General features: G+C 39.9%; 1 protein-coding gene across 1 annotated transcript in view; it reads right to left on the bottom strand.

Moving 5' to 3' along the window:
• Positions 1-27264, bottom strand: part of SV2C (synaptic vesicle glycoprotein 2C) — a 277413-nt gene that overhangs the window by 147600 nt on the left and 102549 nt on the right. Inside the window, exon 3 of the mRNA XM_037801846.1 lies at positions 13306-13486. Within this exon, the coding sequence (XP_037657774.1) occupies positions 13306-13486 (181 nt within the window). The remainder of the gene's footprint in view (positions 1-13305; positions 13487-27264) is intronic.

The following is a 27264-nucleotide window of genomic DNA, read 5'->3' as shown; positions in this document are numbered from 1 at the left end:
TGTATATATATTTCACAATAAAAAAATTAAAAAAAAAAGTTGAGTATTTTACACATTTTGCTTTGCAAGAGCCACATACTTCACACCTCTTAGTCATTCTGGGAAATCTCTCCCTTTTCAAAAGACTCAACTTCTCATGGCTATTCATTCACAGCATGATGGAAATTTCTAAGAAGGGATCAAATTGCAGTGCTAGGGCAGGAGCTAGCAACGGATGATGAGCCAGTAGCCCGTATCAGTTGGAAGCAGCAAATGCAAGAGAGAACACTCCACGAGAAAGGTGCATTTGCTATTAGTCTCTGTAGGTGGGCACTGCTTTTCCCTCCCTGTCCTCAAGCTGCTCTCTGCGGCCCAAGTCTGTTGATGGCATTAGGGGGCAACGGCAATACATGCAGAGCAGAACCAGGTCTTGAACCTACAATGCAGAGGACTCACCGCAGCGCTGACTTTCCATATCGTGGTCCTCAGCCTCTGTGCTGAGGCAGGGCCATAGTAGGAATAACACTTGTGGGTGGGCTGCAGAGTGCGTGTGGATGGGGACAGCTTACAATATCCACATGTCACCTTTCCAGTGGTTGACCAATCTGCCCACCTACTTCCTAATAATTAATGAAGGATTCTTTTTTTGTTTTGAATATTTAACAAATTTAATAAGACAACCAACATTCTGCTTTAACTTTAATTTGCAGTTACTTTATGACGAATTTATTTCTGAGCCATTAAGTTTTTGTTTCTTCAGTTTCTTCTGGGATATCTTTTTCTTCTGTGTAACCTCCTCTTCTGTTTTAGGAACAATTTGTTCTTTCTCAGAAAGGATCATCTCAGTGTAGCAGGATGAGCTCATGTATGGGTTAATCCAACCATGAACTCTGTAAGTACGGCAGCACATCTTGGGGGCTTTGTTCACCTGGATGTGCTCACTGACCAGAGAATCTACATCTAAACCCTTAAGCTCAGCATTACTTTCTGCATTTTTAGGCATGTGCAACAAAAATTCAGCACTCTTTTTGGGCCACCCACCCTGCATCCAGCCCCACTGTTTGGCCTGGGCTCAGTTACCAACACTACCGCTGTAATGATGGAATGGCACACGCCATTCTTAACCCAAGAATCATGCCAACACTTTTCAAAAGCACATCTTCCTGGGTCTTAACCCCAGAGGTTCTGGTTTCAGAGGCCTTGGATTCTGTGGCCTAGGAATCTGCTTCTTATCAGGTGTCCCTGGTCTTTCCGTGACGGGGGACGTGGGGACCCCGCTTTGAGAAACACTGTGTCGGGCCAGTAGCATTAGCTGATGTGGGTCTGTGCCCTTCCGGCAGGCTTGGCCTATGGGTGCCAAAGGCTGCACCTCCCTCAGAAAGTGGCTGGTTCAGCCTCTGGAGACAGATGCATTCATCTTTCAGAGTTTGATGGCGCTAATCAAAAGCAAGGCCTCGGTTTACTTTGTCAAACTCTCCGTTTTCAGGTTCCCTCGCCTCACCTGGAAGAATAGGAGGAAGAAGGACCTTTCTGTGGGAAGATGCCTCCAAGGTGGAGCAATATTCACTGAATTTTCTTGGTTGGCACATAAGTTTACAATTCATCGGCAAGAAGTTCCCCGTAACGCCTCCCTTCTCCATTTGACTTTAATGACTAGAGTAGGTTATGGCATATCAGAAAAAAACAGTAAATGAGTCCCAAGTAGCTGGTCCCTGAAGCAACAGTTTAAGATAAGGAACTTTAATTTGGAAATACCTCCGTTAAAAGAGCACAGGCCTTGAAACATAACAAATTTTTAAAAATTTAACAACGTTTTGGACAGATTTGAAATGGTTTTCTTATAACAATTTAGTGGGAAATAAAAAGTCTGTGTCACAAATCATTTAATGCTACTCCTTTTTTCATTTTATTTGAAGAGCCTGTTTCTCTGCACCGTAAAGTCCCAGGTCCCTGATTTATGACTGCTTTTCAATGCATAAAAGTGTTGCAGTCTTTACTGACTTTTCACATCCTAATTAATGTTTCTTCAGGGTTCTGGTGTCCTGTATGGAAGGGCTATAACTCACACTTTGTGAAGGCACAATTACATGCCAAGGTATGTCAGGCCATTCTGGACCGAGATAAATGTACTTGGAGTGGCTAAAATTGCAAGAGGAAGACTGTAGACTTGTCTGTTAGTTTAAACAAGCAATTTTAAAGAGAATACCAAGTTTTAGGGGCTTATAAGCGATTCAGTTCTTTTGATTTATTGCCTTTTTTTTAAAGGTAGTTACTTTGTATGGATGTCTGCTAATATCCGTTTCTAAAGCAGACTGCAAGAACTCTAATACCAAGGGAAAAATGAGTCTGAAGACCGAGAGATTCTATTTAAATCGTTTGTAAAGTTCTTCAGACTTAGAGACCTATAAAACAACCCAAGCATTCGCTTTTCTTATTGTGAGCTGATCCTCTCTTTTGGGAAAAACATTACCCCTTGCCTCACCGTGACGTTTTTTAAGCAGTGAAGAAGCTTGCGGCAGTCTGTAACGTTAACTTTACTTTACTTGTGTTTTGTAGCCATCAGAGGGCTTTGGCGTTGTTTACACTAGACTGAAGTCTCCTTGAAAATGGGGTTATATCCTTACCCAATTCTGAATCCCCAGTATCTGGCTCAATGGACATGCACTAAGTGATTACTCAAGAGAACTGGATTACAAAAAGAGTCTCCAGGGACAGTTGTGGCACGCCAAGGCTCCTGAGAAATCTATGCTGACAACTTCGGGGATGGAAACAAGCACCTTACATCCTGGGTCAGTACGACCATGGAAGAAGTTGGGGATGCTGGAATGGAAGTTCTGAAAGCAGTGAAGCCCCCACAGATTTCGCAGCTTTGGGCCTGAGTTCCTCGTCTTAGTTGCCGTGATCTCCCCACTGAACAGACGCCTGATGGTCTTTCTCATGGAGGCGGCTCACTCAGAAACCCTGGGCATGCTAGGAACTTCTAAAACACCTGTGTGTCTTGCAGAAAAATGCTGTAGATGCTATAATAGCCATCAATAAAAATATCTAGATAAGAGATAAAGCAAGAGTCTTAAACATCTTACAATATAATCAGGTTCCTAGGATAAGCGTTAAAGATGAGAGAAAGTTGCCACTCCCCCAACTAATCTTATAAATGAAAAAAAAAAAGCTTTCCCGCTACTATTCACCCTCAATATTTGCATGAGGGGCTAATATATTTCCTTATTTGTTTTTATCATACTCAGATATAATTTCTGAGAATACGTGAAGTGACAAAAAATATTTAAATGGCAGTGCTCAAATTCTCATGTGTCAGTGGTTCTAATCAGGGGAAATTTGTTCCCCAGGGGACATGTGGCAATGTCTTGAGACATGTTTATTTTCATAACTTGTGCGTGGGCTGCTACCGGCAACAAGTGATGCTGCTAAACATCCTATAATGCACAGGACAGCCCCCAATTAAAAAGAATTATCCAGCTCAAAATATCAACAGTGCCAAGGTTGAGAGACTCTTGCCAGGAATTAAACATGGAAAATATAATTTATGTTAAAAATTATAAATAATTTATATTAATAAATAATATTAATATAATATCATTTAATAGTATTACATTAATAATTTATATCTCATTTAATAGTATTACATTAATAAATAATTTATATTAATAAATAAAATGGTTAACTTTTACATTACCTGATGAGTTACAAATCTATAAATCTGATTAACATGAAGACTTATTTTTGTTCATTATATAATTATTAGTTAGCTACTGCTGAAATTTGCTGAAATTCATCTTTGACTGAATGTTTGCATAAATGAAGCAATCAGATCAGGGTGGTTTACAAAAAAAATTTTCTCAGGATAGGATATTAAGTCTATTTGTTAGCTTTCAAAAAAATCAAATCTTAACTCTCTTTGGTAACAGGAGACATAGAGGGAGCCATAATTGATATCCACAACCAGATTTCAGCACTGTGCTATTTCTCTATTAAATTTTAAATGCAGATAGATATACACAGACTCCAAAAAAACTGAATTCACACATGTGAAATAGAATGTAGATATTTAGAATTTCAAAGGAGTGTTTATTCCCTGAGTAATCTTAATTTTAGGTTCCTGTAGCTTTAATTGTAGAACTATTAAAAAAACTAAAAAAGTTCTACATTAAAACACATTCCCAGAATAAGCTGGGACCCCCTACCTCCTTCCCACGTGCCCATGCACACCACAGACACAAAACCTCAATCAGTCCGCACAGGACTCAATTCGAGGAATCTGGTAAATACCATGAAACATATTCATTTATTTTTCCTCCAATAAACTAAGGCAAAGTCACAAGTGGGCTATTGTGTAAGGCAAAATTGTGTCAGCTTTACAGATAATGTTTCTCCTCTGTCACAGAGCCTGAGACATAAAAGTTAAATCTGTCCAATGTGGCAGGATGAAGGAGAATGTCAAAGAAGTCAAACCTCGCACCGTCCTCGCTGAGAACCTGGGCGGCCCCTACTGGCCTGAGCTCTGCTGATGTCACAGACACACCTTATATTGCCCCAAGTCGGAAAGGCAGCTCAGAAGTGGATTGTGTTTGTCCCTGTTTTAGTTAACATGATCACCCCACTGACAAGATGCTTTAGGCGGGCCGTTCAGTCCACGATAGGGAGAGGTTCAGGTTTCTTCAATGAAAGAGGGAGGCTATAGATAAAAATAGGATTTTTCTCTGAAATGGTTTAAAAGATGAAATTTTAGGAGAGAGATTATGGAATGTTTGATGGCTTCTGTCCTGAGGAGGAGAGATTCTACTGAATAATTCTGCTCTGCTTTAATTCCCCAGCGAGTACGTAACAAAGGATAATTTCATTCTAATTTATTTCACTATGTGATTGTCCAACAGTCCTTGACTTCAATCTTCCATTTCCCATTTCCAGTGGGAAATGGGGCATTATGTGAGAACGTAATTAAGGAGGAAGTTATATAATTTTGGGAAAGTCACGCGTTCCATACAGATAATAAACAGAGGGTAAAATTCACTAAGAGCTGACTCTGGGCAACTTTTATTAAGATGTTTATTATGGGTTTTCAAAAAGAATAGTGAATGTTCTGGTCTACACTGTGAATTACAATTATAAACAGCTTGTGTGAAAAATACCCATTTCAATCCTTAGAATCAATGAAAAGACATTGAACTGTCAGGCAAATTGCATAGCAATTCAGAACCAATTCATTATTGTCTAAATTGGACCCAGAAATAAGGAATTAAAGCAGCTGCCCAAATGATGGACCTTTTGGCAACTTCTGCTTTGCAAAAGTAAACAGACTATCACAGACCTTAGGGGCTTAGAGGAAAGAACACAGATCTAACAGATCTAACAGTCTCTGAAGAGGCCGGGTTAGCAGAGAAAATAAGGTTACTATATTGATCACAAGGCACATTTTTTAAAATGAATAATCAAGATACAAACAGTTTGGAGAAGAACGCTTACTGGTGGTCCAATCGATCACCAAACCAAAAATGAGAATCTCTTATGCATGGTGGCAGTGTTAAGAACGGTTGATTTGGGTAGCTTTAGTCCTCCTAATGTCCAAAGCCACATATTTAAAAATAATGTTCTTTGATATGGACAATTGCTATTTTCTCAATATTATGTAAACTAGGAATAAAATAATTGGTAGAAAACTTTGCTACTTAAAATGTATCAATCTGTAAGCAGATAATTTGGGTAAAAACAGTGCATTGCCAAGAATACAAGAGTTTGAATTCAACTCTCTACACCCTTGTTTGCAATCAGATTGGTGCCCTAAGTCCCCAAAGCTGAGTAAGCCTAACTTTCCACAGAAGCAGATGTGGAGCCATTGGGGAAAATGGTGTAGTCATAGATCAGGATCCTAATGCTCCCTTGGAAAAGAATTAACCTAGCTACTGAGAGAGATGGAAGACTGCATTCCCACAGTAGCTAAATGGTGCCAGGAACAAAGATGGCGGTGATCATTATGATGATCTATAAGACATGATGACAAAAACCTGCAGACTTACCTAGTCCCTTTTTGTATACATCTACTAAAGCATCCCCACCCCTACCCCATGCAGCAGCCTCCATTCTTCCACCATCCCTCCATCTACCTACTTACCCAGCCTAACTCTGGGCAAGGCACTTCACCAGCTGCTGAGGGTACAGCCATGAACACACATTCCTGCCCTCAACAAGTCAATTCAAAAGAGTGTATATGGCTAATTTTTATACATTGTGGGTCAAGAAGATCTTTTACTCTATTCCTTTTCACTTGATGTCAAAAGTATCTTCACCAAAGGGTATACTGGGAAATAAAGTGTGTCACAAAGATCAACATTTATGTTGGAAATTCTTGTTAAAGGTCACTGTCTAAAAATGTGGTGTCCAATAGAGATATAATGGGAGCCACATTGTAATTTTAAATTTTCTAGTGTCCACATTAAAAAAAGGCAAAAATATAACAGATGAAGTTAATTTTAATATATATTCATCTAACCCAATATACACAAAATGTTATCATTTCAGTACATAATCAATATAAAAATGATTCGTGAGCTACTGTGCATTCTTTCACACATGCTAGGTCTTTAAATTCTAGTGCTGTGTATTTTACACTTACAGCACATCTCAGTTTGGACCAGCCACATTTCAAGTGTCCAGTGGCAACATGAGGCTAATGATTACTACATTGGTTGGACAGCATGGGTCTAGGAAAACATTTACCCACCATTTACAATTTGGGTTTAGATTATTTTTGGATTAAAGATAATCTAGTCCAACTGCCCCCACAGTTTACTTATAGGGAAAGTCTTTCCATTCCATTTTTCTGGGATCAAAAATATTCCTAAATTTGTCTGTTCAAATGTGGATTTTTGCTGTTGTTGTTGTACCTATCATGCATCAGAAATTGTTTCATATGAAATCAGAGACATTTCTGGTTGAGTATGAGACACAGCACAGCCTGGTGATTATAAGCATGGGCTCTGGAGCAGGGTTCTGGCTGTGTAACCTGAGACTACATCACTTGTCAACTGTGTGATCTTAGAGAGGTTATTTTCTGCATCTACAAAATGGGTATAATAAATGGTGTCTTCCTATTGGGTCATTATGAGGTTTAATGAGTCAATATTTCCAAAGTGCTTAACCCAGCATCTGGCATACGGCAAAAACCACATAGGTCCTTGATAAAACACATTTTAAAAGTCTTGAAAAATTTAAAATACACCTACATTTTCCCAATACAATAAAGTAAAACTTATCTTAAGAGAATGGCTACTTTGAAGAGGAAGTCTTATAGTTCAGAATTAGACTAAAAATCAGAAGACCTGAGGGTCTGTTGGACATTTGGTCTGTCACTTAATCTAGAAATATCTCAATTTTCTAATTTAACAGAAGTGTAGTACTTTTCTTGCCTGCTCATAAAAATTGTTGTGGGGGTAAATGAGATGCTACTACATACAAAGTACTTTGAAGAACTCCAGCTAATAGTGATCATTTCTTCAAAGCCAAGGTAGTCTTGTTGCTATAATTCAATGTTGTTAATGAAAGGATATTGCAAAGAGCTATGAAGTGTGCATTTGTGAGATTCCATTTGCAGGAGAATTGACTATTCTTTCTAGTACGATACACAGACATGTTGAGATTTCATTATCTCTGTTGCTATCATATTTTTCTACTGACCTTCAGGCTTACCGATGCCAGACCCTCGGTGAGACATTCCTGACTCTAACTTTGCCAGGCATCCCAAACATTATCATTCCCATAATTAACAGTGACTGGAAACAAATAATTTAATTCTGGGACAACTGAAAACCAATCAATGGTGCCAACTCCATTTCCCATCTTTCTAATTTTCTGTAACAAAAGATGGGAGGTAAATGTCTGGTACTTGGTGTGAGGCTCACTTGGGAAAATAAGAGACAGATGAGTAAATTGGTAATATCCTATTATTCATTCCCGCAAAACACTGTTGTCCCCAGCCAGGAAATCAATCTGTGTACTGAATAAATATTTAAAGTCAGGCAGCATATGGCAGCTAGACGTATTTATGTTTCTAAGAAGATGTGCTCATGACCTGGTGTGGTGAAGAGAAAAGCCCGTTTAGAGACAATGAAATAATAAACCTAGATAGATCTCAGTCTAAAACAGAATCTCCTTCTAGTCTCCTTTATGGTCAGAACCAGGACCATAACACATTGCTGTTAACATCAGAAATTATGGCACTTGCAATAAAGCCAAAGCGAAGACATCTTGAACCTTGGCTTCAGGAAGTACAGTTTACTAGTTTACAGATTTGCTATTTAAAAAGGCTTAACTGCAACTTAGGCCCTAGCTAAGCGACTCCTGGTTTGGCCACTGAACCTCAGTCTGAAAAATGAGGGGCTTAGACTGCATGACTCAGAAATGCTCTCCCTGCTCTAAGTGTGGAACTGGTGGATTCACAGCAGGTCTGAGGAGCTCCCTGGGTCCCTACACTGTACCACCTGCTGCAGAGAGATGTGATGGAGAGCAAGACGGAGAGTCCCTGCCCAACCAGAACTTACAGGCTGGAGGAAGAGAGAAACAGACACATACAAAGAAAATATTTTCAGGCAGCAATAAGTGCAACAAAAAAAAGACAAAACAGGGTACTGAGGAAAGAGTCACTGGGAGGGATGGTCTCAGGAAAGGCGGCTCTGAGGATGTGAGCCCTAAGGCTCTGGGTGGGGAGCCTTTGAGGCAGAAGGGATGACGTGAGCAGAGCTCCCGGGAAACACCCAGAGGGTCTGAGTACCACAAGCTCATGACAGGAAAGTTCCCCAATTTTTGGAACCTTATTTCCTTGATCATCTAGTTTTCCTCAGTTTAAAAACTGGGATCAAAGCAGGATAGAGCAAGCTGCTTAACTAAGTAGACATAATGTGAGCTCTTTAAGTTCTCCAGGATGAAAGCCATGACTCTTCGGCTTAAGTTTGAATAAGGAAAGTTTAAATAAAAAGAGAAATATATGAATATTTCAGCTGCTAATATACCGAATTCATAAGTAATGGGAATGAAAAGGGTTTAAACTCACTCGAGTTTATGGACTATTTTACTCCCTTACATGTCTAAAAACAAGAAGAGCCTTGAAGTGGAAATTGGTCTCTCGCAATTTCGTTGTGGTTTTCTCATTCTTCGGTGCTTACCAAGCCCCTTGTTGATACCTCTTTCTTAATAACTCTTAGAAGGCAGGGAATGGGAGAGCTGTTTGTACCTTCTCTCTACTATTGGTCAGGAAGCAACTTGAGGCAAGGGCTCACCTCTATCCACAAAAAAACGCAGCATGGTTTCAAGGATAGAGTAGGAGCTAAAATGTGTTTTAGTTCAACTGGAATAGAACTGAAGAAAATGGAGATTTGGCTGAGACCTCCATAGATTTAGAGGTGGGGGATCTAGGCAAACTCCAGAGCTGCTGAGAAGAAACCCCTGTCTTTGGGGTAGCACGTTACCAAGAGCACAGACTGGGTAATAGAGCCCATAAGCTCAGGTGAGGATAACTTTCTTCATTTTCCTTAACAATTTCATTTCTCAGGTCCCCTCAGCAACTGGATCCCACAAAACTCTGTGGACATTTTGCCACGCGGGCTCAGCCTGGGTCCCCAGTCACTAAGCTTGTTTCCCCCCATTGGCCCTGGTTCCAGCCTAGGGAACCTCCATCTACTCTGGAGAGCAGGGATGTGCGATCTCACTGGCCTTGTTTTCTCCCCAATCTTTGGCCATGCTGGGTCCTGTTGACCTCACAGGCTAGATTTGAAATTCAAAAGCCAGAAAAAGGCCCCCTGTGCTGTCATTGCTACTTGCTGTGAGTCTCGGGAAAATAAGAGACAGATGAGTGAATTGGTAAAATCCCATTTCTCATTCCTGTAAAACCCTATTGTCTCCAGCAACTTAGATGAATGAGTGGGAGGACCAGTAAAGAGACCAAGAAATACTAAACCATGGATGAATGTTTCTAAACATTAACCCCAAATTTTTCCTCTACCACATACTTTTTTCTATCAGCTTTATTGATATATAATTCATGTACCATACAATCAACCATTTAAAGTGTACAATTCAATGGATTTCAGTATATTCACAGTTATGTGCAATCATCAATGGAGTCAATTTTAGAAGATTTTCAGCACCTCAAAAAGAAACCTCATACCCTTTAGCTACCACCCTCCTATTTCCTCCTCCCCCAACCCTAAGCAATCATTAATCTTTCTGTCTCTATAGGTTTTTCTATTTCAGCATTTCTTATGAAGGTGATCATATAACATATGGTCTTCTGTGACTGGCTTCTTTCACTTGGAATGTTTTCAAGGCTCATCCATATTGCAGCATGTATCAGCACTTACTTTTTTGTGTGTGGCTGAATAATATTCCATTGTATGGATGTACCACAATTCATTTATCCATTCATTAGTTGATGGACATATGGGTTGTTTTCACATTTTTGCTTTTATAAATGATGCTTCTATAAATATTTATGTACAAGTTTTTGAGTAAATTTATGCTTTCATTTCTCTTGAGTACATGCCCAGGAGTCTACCATATACTTTTTTTAATCATATTTTTTATTTTGGAATATAACATATATACATAGAAGTGATAACCTTCCAGGTGCAATGTAACAAGTAGAGAGCAAATTTCAAAGAATGTTATGGGTTATAGTTCCTTAGTTTCATTTATTTCTTTATTATGAAATATAACATATAGGCAGAAAGGTGATAACTTTCAATGTATGATTTAACAAGTAGTTATTTGGAAATTTCCAAAAAATGCTATGAGTTACAGCACCATAGTTTCCATTATTTCCTTATTGGGAAATATAACATATATGCAAAAAGGTAGACAACTTTTAAATTACAACTTAACAAGTAGCTACAGAGCAAATTTCAAAGAACCCTTTTCAACATGAACAAGTTAGGGTGGTCACTGCCTAGACATCCTAGAAGATTGGGAAAGTGGTTAAACTAGAGGAAGGGGTAGCAACAGACAAGATAGAATTTAACAAAGGATTATGAATACTGTATCTCTATATAATTTTCTTTTTCTTAGTTGTTAGAGTATTAGAATAGCTAGAAGGAAAGAAGTGAAATGGTGGAACTCTTCCATATACTTTTGATACATTATCTCATTTGATCCTCACACTCCAAGGTAAGAATGTAAAATACTATTATCTCCATTTTACGAGAGAAAAGTGACGTTCCCAAGGTCCTGCAGTAAATAGCAGGAGCAGGTGGACTTGGATTTCTTGACTCCTGGTCCCATGTCACTTCACAAAGGGACAATGCTTTAGCCTCTGGTATCACAATTTATAGAGCTTAGCTGAGTTTGCAATACTCAGTCAGTTCTTTGCCAGGTAAGTTGTGTAATTTAGCAGTCAGGAGTCCTGAGCCTGTTAGCTGGAGAACAATTTGTCTGCAACAGGGATGAAGATGATATCATGAATATACCCATGCAGTCTCTGCTTCTATATTGCCCCTGGATTAACTTGGAGTAATGTTCATTAGCTTGGAGTATTTTGTGGCTACCACATGGCCATTTTCTCTACAGTCAATTGCATTGACCATATTGAAATCCAGACTGGCAATTAAAATTGCCATACTCATCTGAACACAGTCAGGCACTGTTGAGTCTGTGGATATGGCTGAAATTTCCTGGAGAAGACTGCATACTGAAAGAACTGGAAAGTTCAGGAGCTAGCTGTTAGCTTTCTCCTGACAGGCTAGTGGCAGTAAGTAGGTTACAGAAAGGAGAAGGGGCCTTGGGCCTTTCCTGGTGGCAAGAATGTCTTATCCTATGGCCCCCCTCACTGAGAAGGCCCTTTAATAAAGAGCCTCAAACAACACCTATTATTCCTCAGGAATCTTAGTTCACTCAACACTGAGGTCTGCTGCAGCCCCTAGAATCAATGATCCAAACTACCTCTCGAGTCAGCAGTATGTACAATCTCACACGGAGGTCTGGGCACTGAGGGTTCTCTCTGCTGAGGAAAAGCCCCCTTTCTCCATCAGTAGTAAGCAAATCATTGATTTTGATAATTTTTTTCTCTGGTACAGAACATTTTTACATTTCCCCAAAGTTGCAAACCATCTTGCTTTACTAGAATACACAGTCTTCACTCTAAGGAACAAACCTTAGACTTGTGCAAGATGGACAATTATTGGCAAAAAGCCCACTGTGTGCAGAATGCAGCTTATGAGGAGCTACAGGAAGATAAAAAGAACATCAGAAAAATCTATGGATAATCAACCAATCTCAATTTGTGTACAAATATGGATATAAAATTAAAAAAAATATATTTTGAATGAATTATGAAAGTTACCATAACCTAGAAGTAACCTAGTTGTACCGTCTTCCTCCCTGATACTTTATATTCCTATTGATTTTAGGCCTGATTTTAAAGCTCTAGTATATATCATTAAGAAAGACACATAGTAGCTCCCTTTCTCTTTTGGTGAAACTGTGTTACACTCTATGTTTCTCAAATATATAACCCAGCCATGTCTCCTTCACTTCCTTCATTAATTTTTCCATTTCATAGTATTTATTTTAGATTCTTGTTATGCTAGACACTGCAGAAAGAATGTCTCTAATGAAAATAAAGCCCTCAAACATGAATTGGAAACTTTTTTTTTCTATATTTTTCCTTATCAAAGCAGAGTTCCTCATACTCTCCTGACAAGCTTGTGAATACACTTAGTAATGAGTGCTTCAGGATCTTCAAGGAAAATGAAAACATACTTGGCTATGCTATGCAATGCACTTAGTTAAAATAGCAAAACTTCTGCTAATTCAACAGAAGTTGAGAAATTACAAAAAGAACTTATTACATCCCAAGAAACAGACTTTCTCCCTAATTAAAATGCCAAGTTAACATAGATCAATAAACAAACATTTACTTGAGATACTCTAATCCAAGATTTAAGAGCATGACTGACTGGTTTGAAACTTTAATTAGTACATAAAAGGTAGGACCAGAGCTATTTCTTGCTTAAAGTTTCAGAAGAAAAATCCATTTAGGAATGAGCTCTGCCATAGAAACAGCATTCAATTTATAAACAATACCCATTTCCTAGAAGTAAATACTAAAATGATTAAACAAAAGAACATAGGAGCATGTTCTCTTCTCTTATAGATTTAAAGGGGGATAATTATATTTCTGAGAACTAGCATTGTGACTTCCAAAGCCACAAAGATAGGAAAAGAGATGTGTTATGATAATTTCCTGGTAATGAGGTCTTCTAAGTGGAGAACATGTCCAATTATGAAGAGCAAACACATTACTATAAAATATGGAGAAAATCTTACCCAAATCCAGAAAGTAAGCGACAGAAGAGGAAGAAGCCATAACCTTGGACAAATGATGAAAGGAAGGCAAAGAATCCGTTGACGGACATGCAGATCAGAAGAGACTGCTTCCTTCCCACTTTGTCTGCCAGTCCTCCCCAGAAGAATGCACCCACCATCATCCCGAGGTACACTATGCTGCCTGCAAAACACAGAAAACAAAAACACGTCAGAGATTGGGGGGAGTAAATGACATGTGTAACTGCAAATGGACAAAAACAAAACATATTTCAGCATTTTGCATGGGGAAGACCATTAAAAATATATCCTTCAGAATGCACTAATCAGTTTTTAAGTTAGAAAGAAAGATCTGCAGGCTGCCTTTGGCCACCATGACTAGCTGCAAGGGCTGATGGGAAGTCATTGCCTCTGCCATTTTATCTCACCCCCTAGAAGACAAAACACTCATGCTCTAGCTCAGTCTTGTGGGGATGGGTACACAGTGGACAGCCTAAACTTCTTCACACAGAACAGTCCTCGGGTTTGACTCAGTCAAGTCATCTTTGGTCTGGAATGCCTGGCCTCAAACAATGGCAAAGCCAAGATAGGAGATCAGTCAAAGTAAATCCCCCAGCCTGCTTCAAATCCCTGCCTGGAGTAGTTGTCTTAGACCAATGGCAGAATCTTAGGGCTTTTCTAGAGGATTTTGTACATTCTTCCTTGGGCTTGGAGCTTATGAGAGTTCAAGATAGTCTCTTAACTTTATTCATAAAGAAGACTCTTTCTTGATGTCATAAGGTTAAGGAGAAGGAAAACAGTTGTTGATACGTTGCAAACTATCAAACTTATCATAGCTGACTTTGTTTCCATATTGGAAACAAGTAGAAAATCAGGAGTTAGATAGATGTGTCGCTTGGTGTCATCATGCATTTATATACTTAAAATTTCTAATTCACTTGCTCATTCTAAAATACCAGACAACTCCTTCATCCCAACCCCTATACCCTGTTCAGAACATTTCTCAGGGGGAGATGATGTTAGGTGTGCACATGTTAGCTCAGGAAGGTTTCTAAAATTCTGTGCCGTGTCTAGAGGAAATGGCAGAATTAATAAATGAAAGTTTGTTATACCTGGAATGTAAAGTTAAAGAAGCTGCTACTTTATCTTTTATCCATTTCTGCTTTTTCCCTTGATTCACCAAAGCACTATTTGAACAATCCATTTTCAAAGGCATATCCAAGATATTCAGCAGCAAGCTAAGTAAGATGCTTATAAAACACTGGTTTATTTACTGCTTCGGATTAGCTTGGAAATGACTTATTTAAACATGTAGCCCCAAATTAGTTTGCTTAACACACAGTTAAAAGATCAATACAAGATCCAGAAGGAAAATTCTTGACAAGGTCTTGAGGCTTTCACACCAATGACACACGGATGCTGCTTTGCAGACAGCCCAGTACAAATAGCTGTGTTGAATGGGGAATGTTGGAGCCATAGAAAAAAAAGATGAAATAAAAGCTATTTTTATATAGACTGGAATACTGTAAACAGGTGAGTGGTCCTGACATATTTTTCCTCTGGACTATGGGACTGACTGTACACAAATAATCTGTCTCAATTTTTGTCTAGAAGATGATTTAAGGAATGTATCAGCACAGTGCAAGGGTTATTCCAAAATTTGCCCAGAAAAATGCATATGCAGCATCTCTTATTTATAGCATAAAAGGCTCAAGTTTGCTACATATGCCTCTCAGAAAAATAGCCAGCAACTAAGCTTCATTACAATAAATGTCTGTGTCTTTTAAAAATGCCCACAAATCAGAAAGTGGGCTTCCATAAATCAGGAGTAGCTTACCTGCAGCTGCTGCAATCTAAAGATTTTTTTTTTTGGGGGGGGTCTTTTTTGTAGCTCTAGACCCAGGAACAAAGTCTCCCCACTCCCTTTAAGTCTTATAATAAGCACTCCTTCTCCCCAGGCTAAGACACCAAGACAGCAGCATTTGCCGAAGAGGACTTCTGCTACAGCAAGCAAGGGCAATACACAGGCAAGCTGTCTGCATTCAATCAGTAAGCATTTATTATCGATTAAGGATAACAGTAAACAACAACCACTTCTGCTGCTTTCACTGACCAAGCATCTGTTTGTGCCAAGCACTCTTCAAGGAACATTCCACTGGCTAGTTCATTTAATTCTCACCACAATCCTGCAAACTGGTATTTATTAACCTGTTTCACAGAGGAGGAAATGGAGGCTCAGCCGTATTATGTAACTTGCTCCAAGAGATTGTAAATGGCAAAGCTGGGCTGTGAAACAGTGTTTTTCTTACTCTAAAGGCCAAAGGCCTTTAGATGTTTGGGAGCATCTATTATCTGAAAACCAGGAACCAGGTGATAGACAGCAGTGGTCTCCGGCTGGGCACTGGAGCCTCTGCCTGACCTCAGTGCTGTTCTGTTTAAAGAAAGTGAATGTGAGGGCCTGGTGTGGGGGGAGCGTGTCCTTTACCAAGTTCCCTGCTCCTCCCTATTAGGACCCACCGCTCGGCACCATCCTTTTTCCACCCTAGCCTTGGGGATATTAGGACTTCCAGATTCCTGTTAGGAAGAATTTACAACCTGGAGAGACGGGCTTATCAATAACTGTTGCAGAATGAAGCAAGCCCCAAATAAATACAAATAAAAGGGCAAAAATAAAAACACCCCCCCCCCATCCCTCCCCATCCAGAAGAAAAGGAAGCCTTGGTACAGGAGCACTCTCAGTATGCTCTAGGGGTCTTCCTTACTCCCTGCGGGCTCCCAAGAATTATTAGTGGAAGCTATCACTTGCTGAGCACTTACCAGTTTTAGGTGTTTTACATGAGTTGACTCATTTAATCCTCATGAGAACGCTTGGGGATTAGTGCTATGGAAGCCTAGTCCATTGGAGAGGAGACTTGGGTACAGCAAAGTTAATGGTTTGACCACAGAAAAGTGAGTAGTGGGTACATCCCAGCCAACAATAGTCCCTTGCATGATGAGGTTACGATTCCTCTAACACTCCTGGCTGCCCTCCTGCGAAACCTCCCAGTTTGTCCAGGCCCCTCAGACACAGTACCTGCCTAGAATTAAAAGCAGTACCTTGAGTGTCTCTGAGATGCCTTTTCCCTGGGCCCGGCCCTCTTACAATTAGAGTTATGTCCAGGGCTGCAGGAAATGGTGGAAGGGAGCTAAGGGGAAAATGCTGCTCCATCCTGCCCATCTCGTTCTCAGGCACTCCAAATGGGCACATTTTCGACCCTTGGAGGTGGGAGAGGGAAGGTGGAGGGGATCACTGCTGAAGACAATAGGGTGGAGCCAAAGGAAAAATGAAAATCTAATCCCTTGCTAAAAAGAACAGCAACCTGTGTTCTAAATGCTAATTTCTGACTCTATGAAATTGCAAATTTTAGTTATTTCCTATAAGTGAGATCATACAATATTTGTCATTTGTGTCTGGCTTATTTCATTCAAAACGATGCCTTCAAGTTTCATTTGCTCTAACTTCTCTTGAATTTCTGGTCCAGGGGGGATGGCACTCCTGCCTGGGCTCCTCTCTACAGTCCTTGTTGCTCCCCTTCTTCTGGGCTTGTCTTCAGATAAGCCAGAACATGCCTTTCTGAAGTGCAGGAAATCAACATTTTTAAAGGCTCATGATTCAGATGCTAAATCTCCCCCAACCAGCAGCAATGTGAGGACACAGCTGCCTACCAGAAGATTCTTACAAGCACAGAGGTAAGTAAAGACTGAACCAGCTGAGCTGGACTTAACTTCTGTGATGGGGACAGCTTAGTGACTTGATAAGGGGGCAGAAAGTCTCAGTTTAGCATTAGCACTTCATACTTAAAGCCACTTGAAAATAAAAGACATTAAAAATAATATTTATTAGGGTTTTTAAAACATGAAAGAGTAAAAAAAGGCCCATCCTTCAATTCCCCCAGATATCCCTATTAATATACATTAAAATTTATATATATCTATATGCAAAAACTTCAAACTGTAAAGAAATATATAAAATGAAATTAAAGTCTCCCTCACTCTCATTTTGGACTCACTCCCAAAGAGAACTACTATCATTATTTTTCCAATTCTTCTAGAAAGTTTATACATACAAACTTATAAAAATGGATACCCTAAATTTTCCCACTACTACTACTTTTTTTCCTGTTTAGTGTTTACCTTTTCTTCCCTTGTGTTTACAATTTCTAAACTAAGCAAACCAGAAATAATCTCTGTCAGACTTTAATAACTACTCAAAAATACATTTCATATATTTCAGAAAAGCATTACTGTTAGCCATTAGGGCAAAACCAAACAGTTGTTTCTCTATCCTGCATTACCTCTATACCTAACATAAAGACACCCCAACCTGCATACAAAGGATATGAAATTAAATTTTAAAGAATTTATTGAGTCACTATGCATGACTTTTCTTTACAAGGATAAATAAGGTGTGATACCTGATCTTAGAGAAAGAAAAAGGTAGCAAACCTTTATCCTATACCTCCTCTAAGCCAGGAGAGGTAGGAGAGAGTTTTGCATCCATCACTGCATGTAATCCTGTTGGGGACTGAATCATGTACACCACAAATGGAAAGTTCAGGTCTTACTCCACATTCTCGTGGGTGTGAACCCATTTGTAAATAGTGTGTTTGAATATGTTAAGGTGAGTCAGGGTGTGGACTCATCAGTGAATAGGATCTTTGAAGACCCTATGCACATGAGGCTGAAGTGAATAGGGTGGGCCTTAATCCATATGGCTGAAATCCTTATAAAGAGAGGAAATCTAGACAGAGACACAGATGACCAAGCAGGAGAAGTAGAAGCCAAAAGGACAAGCCATGTGACAGAGGCAGGGATGCAAGCCATGGAGCCCCAAGGATTGTGGCAAGCCAACACCAGAACCCTACAGACTTGGGAGTAAGCATGGCCTATTGAGACTTCTAGACTCCAAAACCACAGCATAAATTCCCACTGTGCAAGCCACCCCGTTGTGTGGTGTTGGTCACAGCAGCTCTGGAAAACTGAGACACCTCCAACTACCCTATTTGATCACATCCACTCTACAGAGAAGTTTCCATGCCTCCTGGGGTGACATGACCAGTACAGGACAGTGCTGCAGTGGAGACACATGTGCCCAGGCTCCAAGTTCCCCAAATTCTCTTTTATCTCTACTATGATGGCTTAAGGAGCTCAAGGAGGGAGACAAGCAGGCACACAGCTAGAGGAGCCTAACTGTGGGGTGTAGGCTCTAATGGGGATGTACTGGAAGCAGAGAGGCGAGGTGGCTACTAATCCTGTGGCCTCTGGGAGGGTTCCCATGAGAAGGGAACATCTGAGGGGAATCTGAAGGATAAGAAAGATTTCAAGATGGCATTAAATTCCTCCACAACTGACAGTTTTAGCATAAAAAATGCAATATCAAACTTTATCTTCACTTGTATTCTGGTTAAAAATATATTTACGATCTAAAGCCTAGGTTTGATCATGACTGGTAATTAGGCTGTTCCATTGGACATGCTATGGAAAGAAGTCAGCCTATCCAACAGCTCATTTGAGACAAACACACCACAATTAGAATGTTCATTTGTTGATAGTGTGATCCAGATAAAGCCAAATTTTGAATGGTAGCAAAGTCACAATGTGAATAAACTGTAATCACTCTGGGACTGAGAGAAAACAAACTGTATTTCCTGCCTTGTTTGTTTTCATGTTTCCATATTGCCTTCATGGTGATAAAATGTTGAGTCCTAGAAAACTCAGAGATGGGGATATGCTCTTGACATTCACCAACCTTCTCGGTTCCCCACTCCTCATGATATTGCTGATGGTCAGAATTAAAGGGAATCTTAGTCATTTTGCAAGTAGAACAACCGAGGCTCTGAGAAACCAGAACTGGAAATCAGGTCCTCTAGATCTTTGCTCCCCAAAAGTCGTTGCTGGACCAGCAGCATCAGCCCCAGTGGGGAGCTTGTTAGAAACACAGACCCTATGACCCCCTTCTGGACCTACTGCCTCAGAATCTGCATTTTAACAAGACCCCTAAGTAATCTGTGTGCACATTCGTATCTGAAAGCACTTTTGGGCTGGTGGGCTTTCCATTAAAACACATCATTTCTCTAATACAGCTTTTAAAGTTCATATTTGTCTAATGCATTTTTGAGGGGAGGAGATGCAAGATACAGAATATTTTAGCTCCAAAGAAACACAGTAAGCAAGAGTGTGTCAGGGCACCCTGGAAGAGCTGGAGATCTCAAAAGGACAAGCAGGAGCCAGAAGGGCACTTAGAAGCCTTCCTAAGGTTGTGCAGCTCACAACTAGGTGCAGATCTCCAATTCAATTCCACAACAGCAAGGTCAAGAGATGCTGGCCTCTGCTCCTCTGATCCTTTCACGAATTGAATGAAGATTGTAATTCAGCTAGATTTTCAGGAGGTAGAACCTGACCTGAGAAATAAAATCAAACTGAGTGAGAATCACTAACTACTCTTCCTACCAAGCTACAGCCAAAGCCATTCTTTGCCGGTCCACCATCTCAATCTTTTAGAAGTTGCCAAAAAGAGGCCTAGAGTGGGACTTTCCCAAAAAGATATTTTCTAATATGCTGGCAGGTTCCATTTCATCTAATGATACTCTCCTTTCCCCTGATAAACAGCACATTTCCATGTCTGTTTCTTTGCTAAGCTGCTTTTGTTCCTTCCTGACAGTCTTTAAAGGCCGCATCTTTTTCCACATCAGTATAAGCCACATTTAAAGAAAACAGAACAATTTTAGGAAATGGTACTTAGTGTTTTTTTTCTCAAAGCTAGTTTTAGGTTAAGTTTTTAAACAATGTTTTGAGCTCTTCAGCTCTCCATGTCTAATGTGTTACTCTAGAATTCAATGCACTGTTTATTTATAAACTGATTTTCAATGAAAAACATTCTGTGCTGGTATTCTGAATTCAGTGATAATCTCCATGAGGTGACAGTCACAGTCACCGTATATAAGGGGGTTTTCTTAGGTTAAAGCAATTTTTTTTTAAGTCAAAGTAAAATAAAAAAATTTTTTTTTGGATAACAATGACATTTCTGGAAATGGGTGTTGAAAAGAATAATATGATCTATCAAATTCACAAGATTAAGAAAAAAAGCTTTACTCCTTGAAATATGCTCATATTTTTCACAAGACAAAAGCCCATTTATTTCTCCTCAAGGTAGGGTTTCTCACACAAAGTTGTCTTATGCCTACAGTAGAAGCCCTGTTGGCCAATTTTCACTTAACTACCTCACTGGATTAACTAACAGGCCCCAATCCCTCCCCCAAACACGCCAAAAACTATTACCGGGAAGCTTTTCCCTTTAACTAGCCAGCAGTGCTTTATGCTTACCAAGGGTCAGTTGTTTTGGCACCTAATCTGTTTTTGCCAGTTCTGCTTCTTATTAATTATGCATTTAAACATCAATCACGTAAACAACAAAATATGAGTGTGAAAGGAAAGGGAGCTACTTCTGTGAAAACAAATTCAGGAAAGACTTGGAAAAGACAGTTGCAAAACAACCAACCAACCCACTGCTATTAAAATAAATGTGAGCAATACAACTGTAAAAGATTGGGAGAAATCATAAAATTACAGATTGTGTGTGCAGACTGTGGTACATGTGTCTTTAAGTTGTCATTCCACTTAAAAGAAATTAAAACAGAAATTAAGGATGCATAATGGCTCTAATGATGCAAGAAAGACAATGAGTAACTCCAATCTGAGGATCCCAAATCAAAGGAAAGTGTTTGATCCTGCATCCAAAGATGGACAAATGAATGTATGTTTATATATTAAAATATAATGTTTAAGCATAGATGCATATTTTGTATGTTTTCCTGCTTTTACTGACTTTTCCATAAACTCACCAATTACTAGTAATGATTTAGTCTGATAAGAGGGTTTCTACTGGGCCTCAGAAGACAACTGAAGGCATGCTTTTCCTTGGGCTCAAAAAAATCAGGTTTGCATAAGCCTTTAGATTAGCCACCAATCACACACCAATTGGTTTATCTTATTTCTGAACACAACACTGAAAACAGCATCTCCATAAAGTAAATCTCAGCACTCACAGCCTCCCTCTTTCATTTCCTCAAAAGAAGATTCTTGATTTATTCCTGTCCATTGCACACTGGAAAACTCCACGGAGTGAGGGTCAAGACATCCAGGACTAATTCTAATTCTTCCTCTAAGCAGTTGAAAGATCTCAGGCTAGTCATTCATTTTCATCCTGTGTCACATGCTGGTTTGGACCAGATGTCTTTAGCCCTGCAAGCCTGACCCAGCCTTTGGTTTAGGCGAGGGACATGCGTATCTGTCCCTTGCTGGCCTTTTATGGATCCTCCCTGCCCACCTACTCACGTCAAAGCTTCAGTAGCTGCTGCCCTGTGGTCGCTGCTCCTGGACCCCAAAGATGGTTGACCATGAGTGTGGCCTTCCCACTGCCAGACCCCAACTCAGTCAGCAAAACGCCGATTCCAGAGGCCACTGTCCCTCTTCAGCTGCCTCTGCCCCTACAATCAATCTTACGAAGGCCATAGGATCGCTCTCTTTTTCTACAATGTGCTATTTCTCATCATTATTGGTTTCAAATTCTGGGCCTGAATTAGAAATATATAAAATCTCAAGTTCAATATTCATTCCTGAGAAGTGAACCCATTATTTAAGTAATGGGGGTTGAGGAGGTGGAGGAAGAACTGTTTTGTTTTGTTTTGTTTTTGCCAAATGCAATATCCTTTATCTTCATTCCACTACCATTTACCCCTCTGAGCTTTGGGTCAGGCAGCAAACAATTAAGAAACCAGGCTCTTGAAACAGATGTCCTAGGTCTGAACAATCTCTCTCTCTGCCCACTTCTCTCCCTCTTTCCCTCCTTTGATCTATCTTTCTCTCTCTCTCCCTCCATCTATCTATCTACCTATTATCTATCTATCTACCTATGTATCCATATCCCTCTCTCCCTCCCTCCTTCCATCCATCTATCCATCCACCCATCCATCCATCTGAATATCAGTTATTAGCTGTGCTACCCTGGGTAACTCAACCTCTTTGTGTCGGTTTTCTCTTCTGTATAAGGGGGCTAATAACAGTACCTACCTCACAGATTTTTTGAAGAAAGTAATGGGTAAAATACTTAACATGTATGATTATTACTATTGGTGCAAGGTAAAGGGAAAATAGGAGAGGAGGAAATGGTGATAGAAAAGAGGCAGCAGGAAGAAAAGAAGGACTCTGGAATGGTATAGAAAGTGAAATTATAGCTCTTGGCCTCTCTCAGTTCAAGCTCTGAAAGGAAGCCACCTGAAACAGCACAGAAAGAATAATCTAATAGCCTGTTTTTCTATTCAATTTCTTGGTTATATCCATTTAATAGCTTCAACAGGGAGATATTACAAAGTATAGGTATCTGCTCTCTCAAGTTAGCATCAAGTAGGAACAGGTGGAATCGGATGTAAGAATAACTTAAGGAAGCAGTGGTTCTTTTTTATTAGAGAAGTTGTGGGTTTACAGTAAAATCATGAATAAAATACAAGGTTCCCACATACCACCCTATATTAACACCTTGCATTGGTGTGGTACATTTGTTACAACTGATGAAAGCACATTTTTACAATTATAGTTAATGGTTCAATCTCATGCTTTCTTAATCCCAGACATATTTATTTTGCAACTTGAAACTAATTAAATATATAATTAAGAGCCTTCTCTGAAAAACAACCCATTATTTTCAGCGACTATGGGTTGTTATGTGTTCAAATGCATCCGTGGATCTTTACAAAATCAAATAAAACCAAATGAAGGCATATGTACTAAAGAGGGGGAAAAAAACTCTTCAATTTGCATTTGGAGGATATTTATAACAAAAGTCAGTTCACCTTACCTAAAAAGAATTGTAAATATCAGATGCTTTCTACAGTGCATCCCTTGCTTTTATATTTGGACAGTCTGACATTTAAGTTTGTAGTTCCAGGAAGAGACTGATGTTAGCTGCTCTTATAGGCAGGTAAGGCCATATTGAGCAATACAGCTACTTGATGCCTAACTCCGTGTGGGCACTAAACTGTGTGAAAGCTCATTGAATCCAGTGAGCAGACTGCAGAAGGATAGTCCTAATAATGAAGCCCAATCTATTTTCTCTATTATCTTTACTTAAATGGGTTGTATAATAGAGGAAGATACATTAAAATATATATTTTTTGCATTTATGGGTCTGTAGGCCCAAAGAAAGGCAATTACAACCCACTTGGTATTCAAAGCAATAAAGAACCAAGTCTTAGAAATCGAGACCATTAGAGCACATCACTTTGTGGCACACCACGGATATCAGAAATCAATTCCACACCAATGGGATCTCTGTCTCTGCAAACTTTCCCACTCCAAGTCCTATACTGAGGGAGAAAAGTGGTAATTGACTAAATCCTTTCTTTCATAAACCCAAACATTGACCCAGTGAATGAAGCAGGCAATCATTAATTCCACATTTCTAGGTTGAGCTCCTGCTGTAAGCCAGGCATTCTGCAAGATGTGGGGGAAGGAGCAGAAGAAGGAGAGTCTGGAGGACTGAGGAGAGGTCCACAAACATGAATAGGAAATGTTCTCTACTCTTCAGCAGCTGGCAGCCTAGCACAGTGGTTTGAAACTCTGGCTGCACATTAGAATCATTGGGGTGGAGGGATGGGGTGGGATTTAAAAAAAAAGTCAATGCCCAGGCCACACCTGGAGATGCTGGTTCTGCGGTAGGGCTCAGGTGACAGTATTTTTTAAATTGAAGGTTTAAAGTGATTTCAATATGCAGTTGGGGCTTTGACCCTTTGGTTTCATGGGCAATAAATGAAAAAACATACAAAAAGTTAATTACCACAAAATGAAACACAAGCTAGATGCATACCTTGGGCTTAAGGGGAAAAGAAGAAGGAGCTACTTCACTGGTCTCAGAGAGTTCTGAAAACTGTCATATAGAAAGTCACAGTTGAGTGTGCTTTGAACAATGAATGTGGATTCTCCAAGTAAAGAGGGACGTTCCAAGGGGGGGAAGAAAATAATGTTCAAAGGTTTAGAGGTTTGTCAGAGCACAGCTTACTAAGGGGGCTCTAGGTAGTTCAGGGGAGATGGGATGTAGAGTTAAATGGGGGTGGGATAGGGTGGACGGGGTGGGGGTGGTGAGTGGAGTAGTCTGGAATGGGGGATGTGGAAGAAGTAGGAAGAGATGAGGCTGGAAGACAAGTTGGAGAAAATCCAAGGGCTGTGGACTTTATCCTTTGGACAACTAAAAACCAGATGGGAGACTATATATATATATATATATATATATATATACACACAGAGAGAGAGAGAGAGAGAGAGAGAGAGAGAGAGAGAGAGAGAGAGAGGGAGGGGGAGGGGGAGGGGGGAGGGAGAGGGGAAGGGAGAAACCATTCCAGTAACAGTGGAGGGTAAACTGCAGCTGGAAAAGACCCCAGTCTCCTGGGGCACAACATTTAAGGCGGCACTCATTCTCAGGTGCCGTCTCGGTACTTGCATGCCTGTGAGAGTGAGTGCCTCCTTAAAACTGGCACCCCAGCCTCCTCACTCACCTTACTCTAGTCCCAGGCCTGGAAAGACCAGCTGAAGGAGTATCACTGATTAGATAACTCCAATAGTCCAGGAAAGAAATGTTGGTGGCCTGATCTGAGGCAGGGTCAGTAGGCTTGGAGAAGAGGGTAAAGGCTAGAGATCTTTTTAGTAGTTAGAGTCCACAGTTCTTGAAGACTGGTAAATAAGGAGAAGGAAGAACTGAAGTTGACACCGAAGGTTCTGGCTTGGGATAGGTCACAATAAAATTCATGAAGAAAGGGATACAGGAGGAGGGCAGACCTAACAGGGACCACAGCTTAAACAGTGAGGAAGAGGTTCACATTAGAAACCCTCATTAATACTATTTGTGAATAGGGCAGAATGGGGGCGTATGGGTGATACATGTAGATCAATAAGGCAGGGATCAATATGGCCGATCATTAGGAAATGCTTCATGAAGGAAGCAGAGAGCTTGAGTTGTATCTTAAAAAACACAGTAGAATATGAATAATAAGAGGATAGGAAGAATGGCAGTTTTGCTTACTATCAGGCATACAAAACAGCACTGGCAAAGGTCTGGCAGTGGAAATGAGCATGAGAAGTTTGTGAAGGGGGGGTGAGGGAGAGAAAGGAGCTTAGTTGGGTTGGGAGTGTAGAGAAGTGCAGTGAGGCTGGATGCATAAGAGAAAATTCTTAATATCAAGACAAACATTTTACAATTAATTATATAGACAGTGGGAAGCTGTTTATGACTTTCCCCGAGTACAAAATTGATGCTATCAAAGCCTAATGTGGAAAAACAAAGACATCTGAGAGTGGCAGGCACTTTCTGTAATGGGCCAGAAATAAATATTTAAACTTTTGCAGGCCATATGATCTCTGTTGCAACTATTCAGCTCCACTGTTACAGCAGGAAAGCAGCCGTAGCCAATAGGAAGAGGAATGGACATGCCTGTGTTCCAATAAAATTTTATTTACAAAAATGGAGGACTGGGTTTGGTCTGTGGCCACAGTTCATGGACCCCTGCTTTAGAGGAAAAGTTTGGCTGAAGGTGGTTGTGTAATGATTGAACAGGTGAGTGGAAATATCTGAGAGGCAATATGATGCTTAAACCAAGGCTGGGGTGACAGACTGAAAGCTTCAGAAGTGGCAGCAGGGAAGAGAAGTTTAGAGTCTTGTGAAATGTGATTTCTCTGTAACAATGAAAGAGAGGACAGAAACCCAGAGTTCAACCCTTGAGGAATAGCAACAAGGAAAAGAAGTCAGAGATAAGAAAGGGTAGGCAAGGAAATAAGAAGAGGGTCAAATAGAGTAGAGAATACCTAAAAAAATGAGAAAAGGAAGGACTGCTCAATCATGTCCAGAACAGGAAAACTCAAAAAAGATCTTTGGGTTTGTCTCAAAAGAGGCCATCGGTGATCTTTGAAAGGATAATTTCAGGCCAGTAGAAATGATGAAAGCAGAGAAGAGGAGATTCAAGCCAAGTGAGCAGTGAAAAAAAAAGAAAAATGGCGGCCAGGGATTTAGCTAAGTACAGTTGCAATTCAGAGAAGCAAAAGGGCAGAACAGGCTGGAATGAAAGGAAAACTAGAACAAATGCATCGGTACAGGAAAGCAGTGAAAACAGAAGATAAACATCCAGCTTATTAACATGAACTCGATTGCCCTGAAACCACAGCCATGAACAGAACAGAGCACAGCAAAGGGCTGTGGAAACAGTAGACCTATCATGTGTCTTGTTTCCCAAAAATGCATGAAAAACAGACTTCTGAGAAATTTATTAATCTCCTCAAGTTCAAATTAAACATAATTGCAAGCAATGAAGGAAATTTTTTTTCAGGGAGGTCTCTTTGATATCAGCACAGTTTACAAATACAGCACAAAAATCTAAAAGGAACTGGTATTTTAGAGGAGCGGGACAAGAAAACAATCTTTGAAGTATACCCATATTATATCTTTTGATATTTTTACAGCAACAGCAAAACCTGGATAGCAAGGACTCTCTCTGCTTACCTCAGGGTATTTCCAGACTGTGGTTGTGCATGCCAGAAAAACAGGTCTAAAAATGAACACAGCAGAAAAAAAGATCACGCAGGGTGTGATCGATATTGATTGGAAAATGATTGCACAAGTTCTCAAAACTCCTATCTTGGAAAATTATGTTTAAATTTCTTTGTGGCTATTGGTGTTTTTGAAATCTAGATGGCAGATACCATGATAACAACCACACTAGAACATAATAGATTCTGGTAAATGTTTAAAAAGAATATTCCATAGGCTGTTTCTGACTCTCCAACATGACCTTTTGTTTCCTGAAATAGGCGGATACCTAAGTCCTCAGTCCAGAGCAATGAGTAAATATCAGGAACTTCCTCGGTCTAATGGATGTTGGTCTA

The sequence above is a fragment of the Choloepus didactylus genome, chromosome 13, assembly GCF_015220235.1.
Source record: "Choloepus didactylus isolate mChoDid1 chromosome 13, mChoDid1.pri, whole genome shotgun sequence".
NCBI classification, from domain to species: domain Eukaryota; kingdom Metazoa; phylum Chordata; class Mammalia; order Pilosa; family Megalonychidae; genus Choloepus; species Choloepus didactylus.
This window is presented reverse-complemented; position numbering and strand designations above follow the sequence as displayed.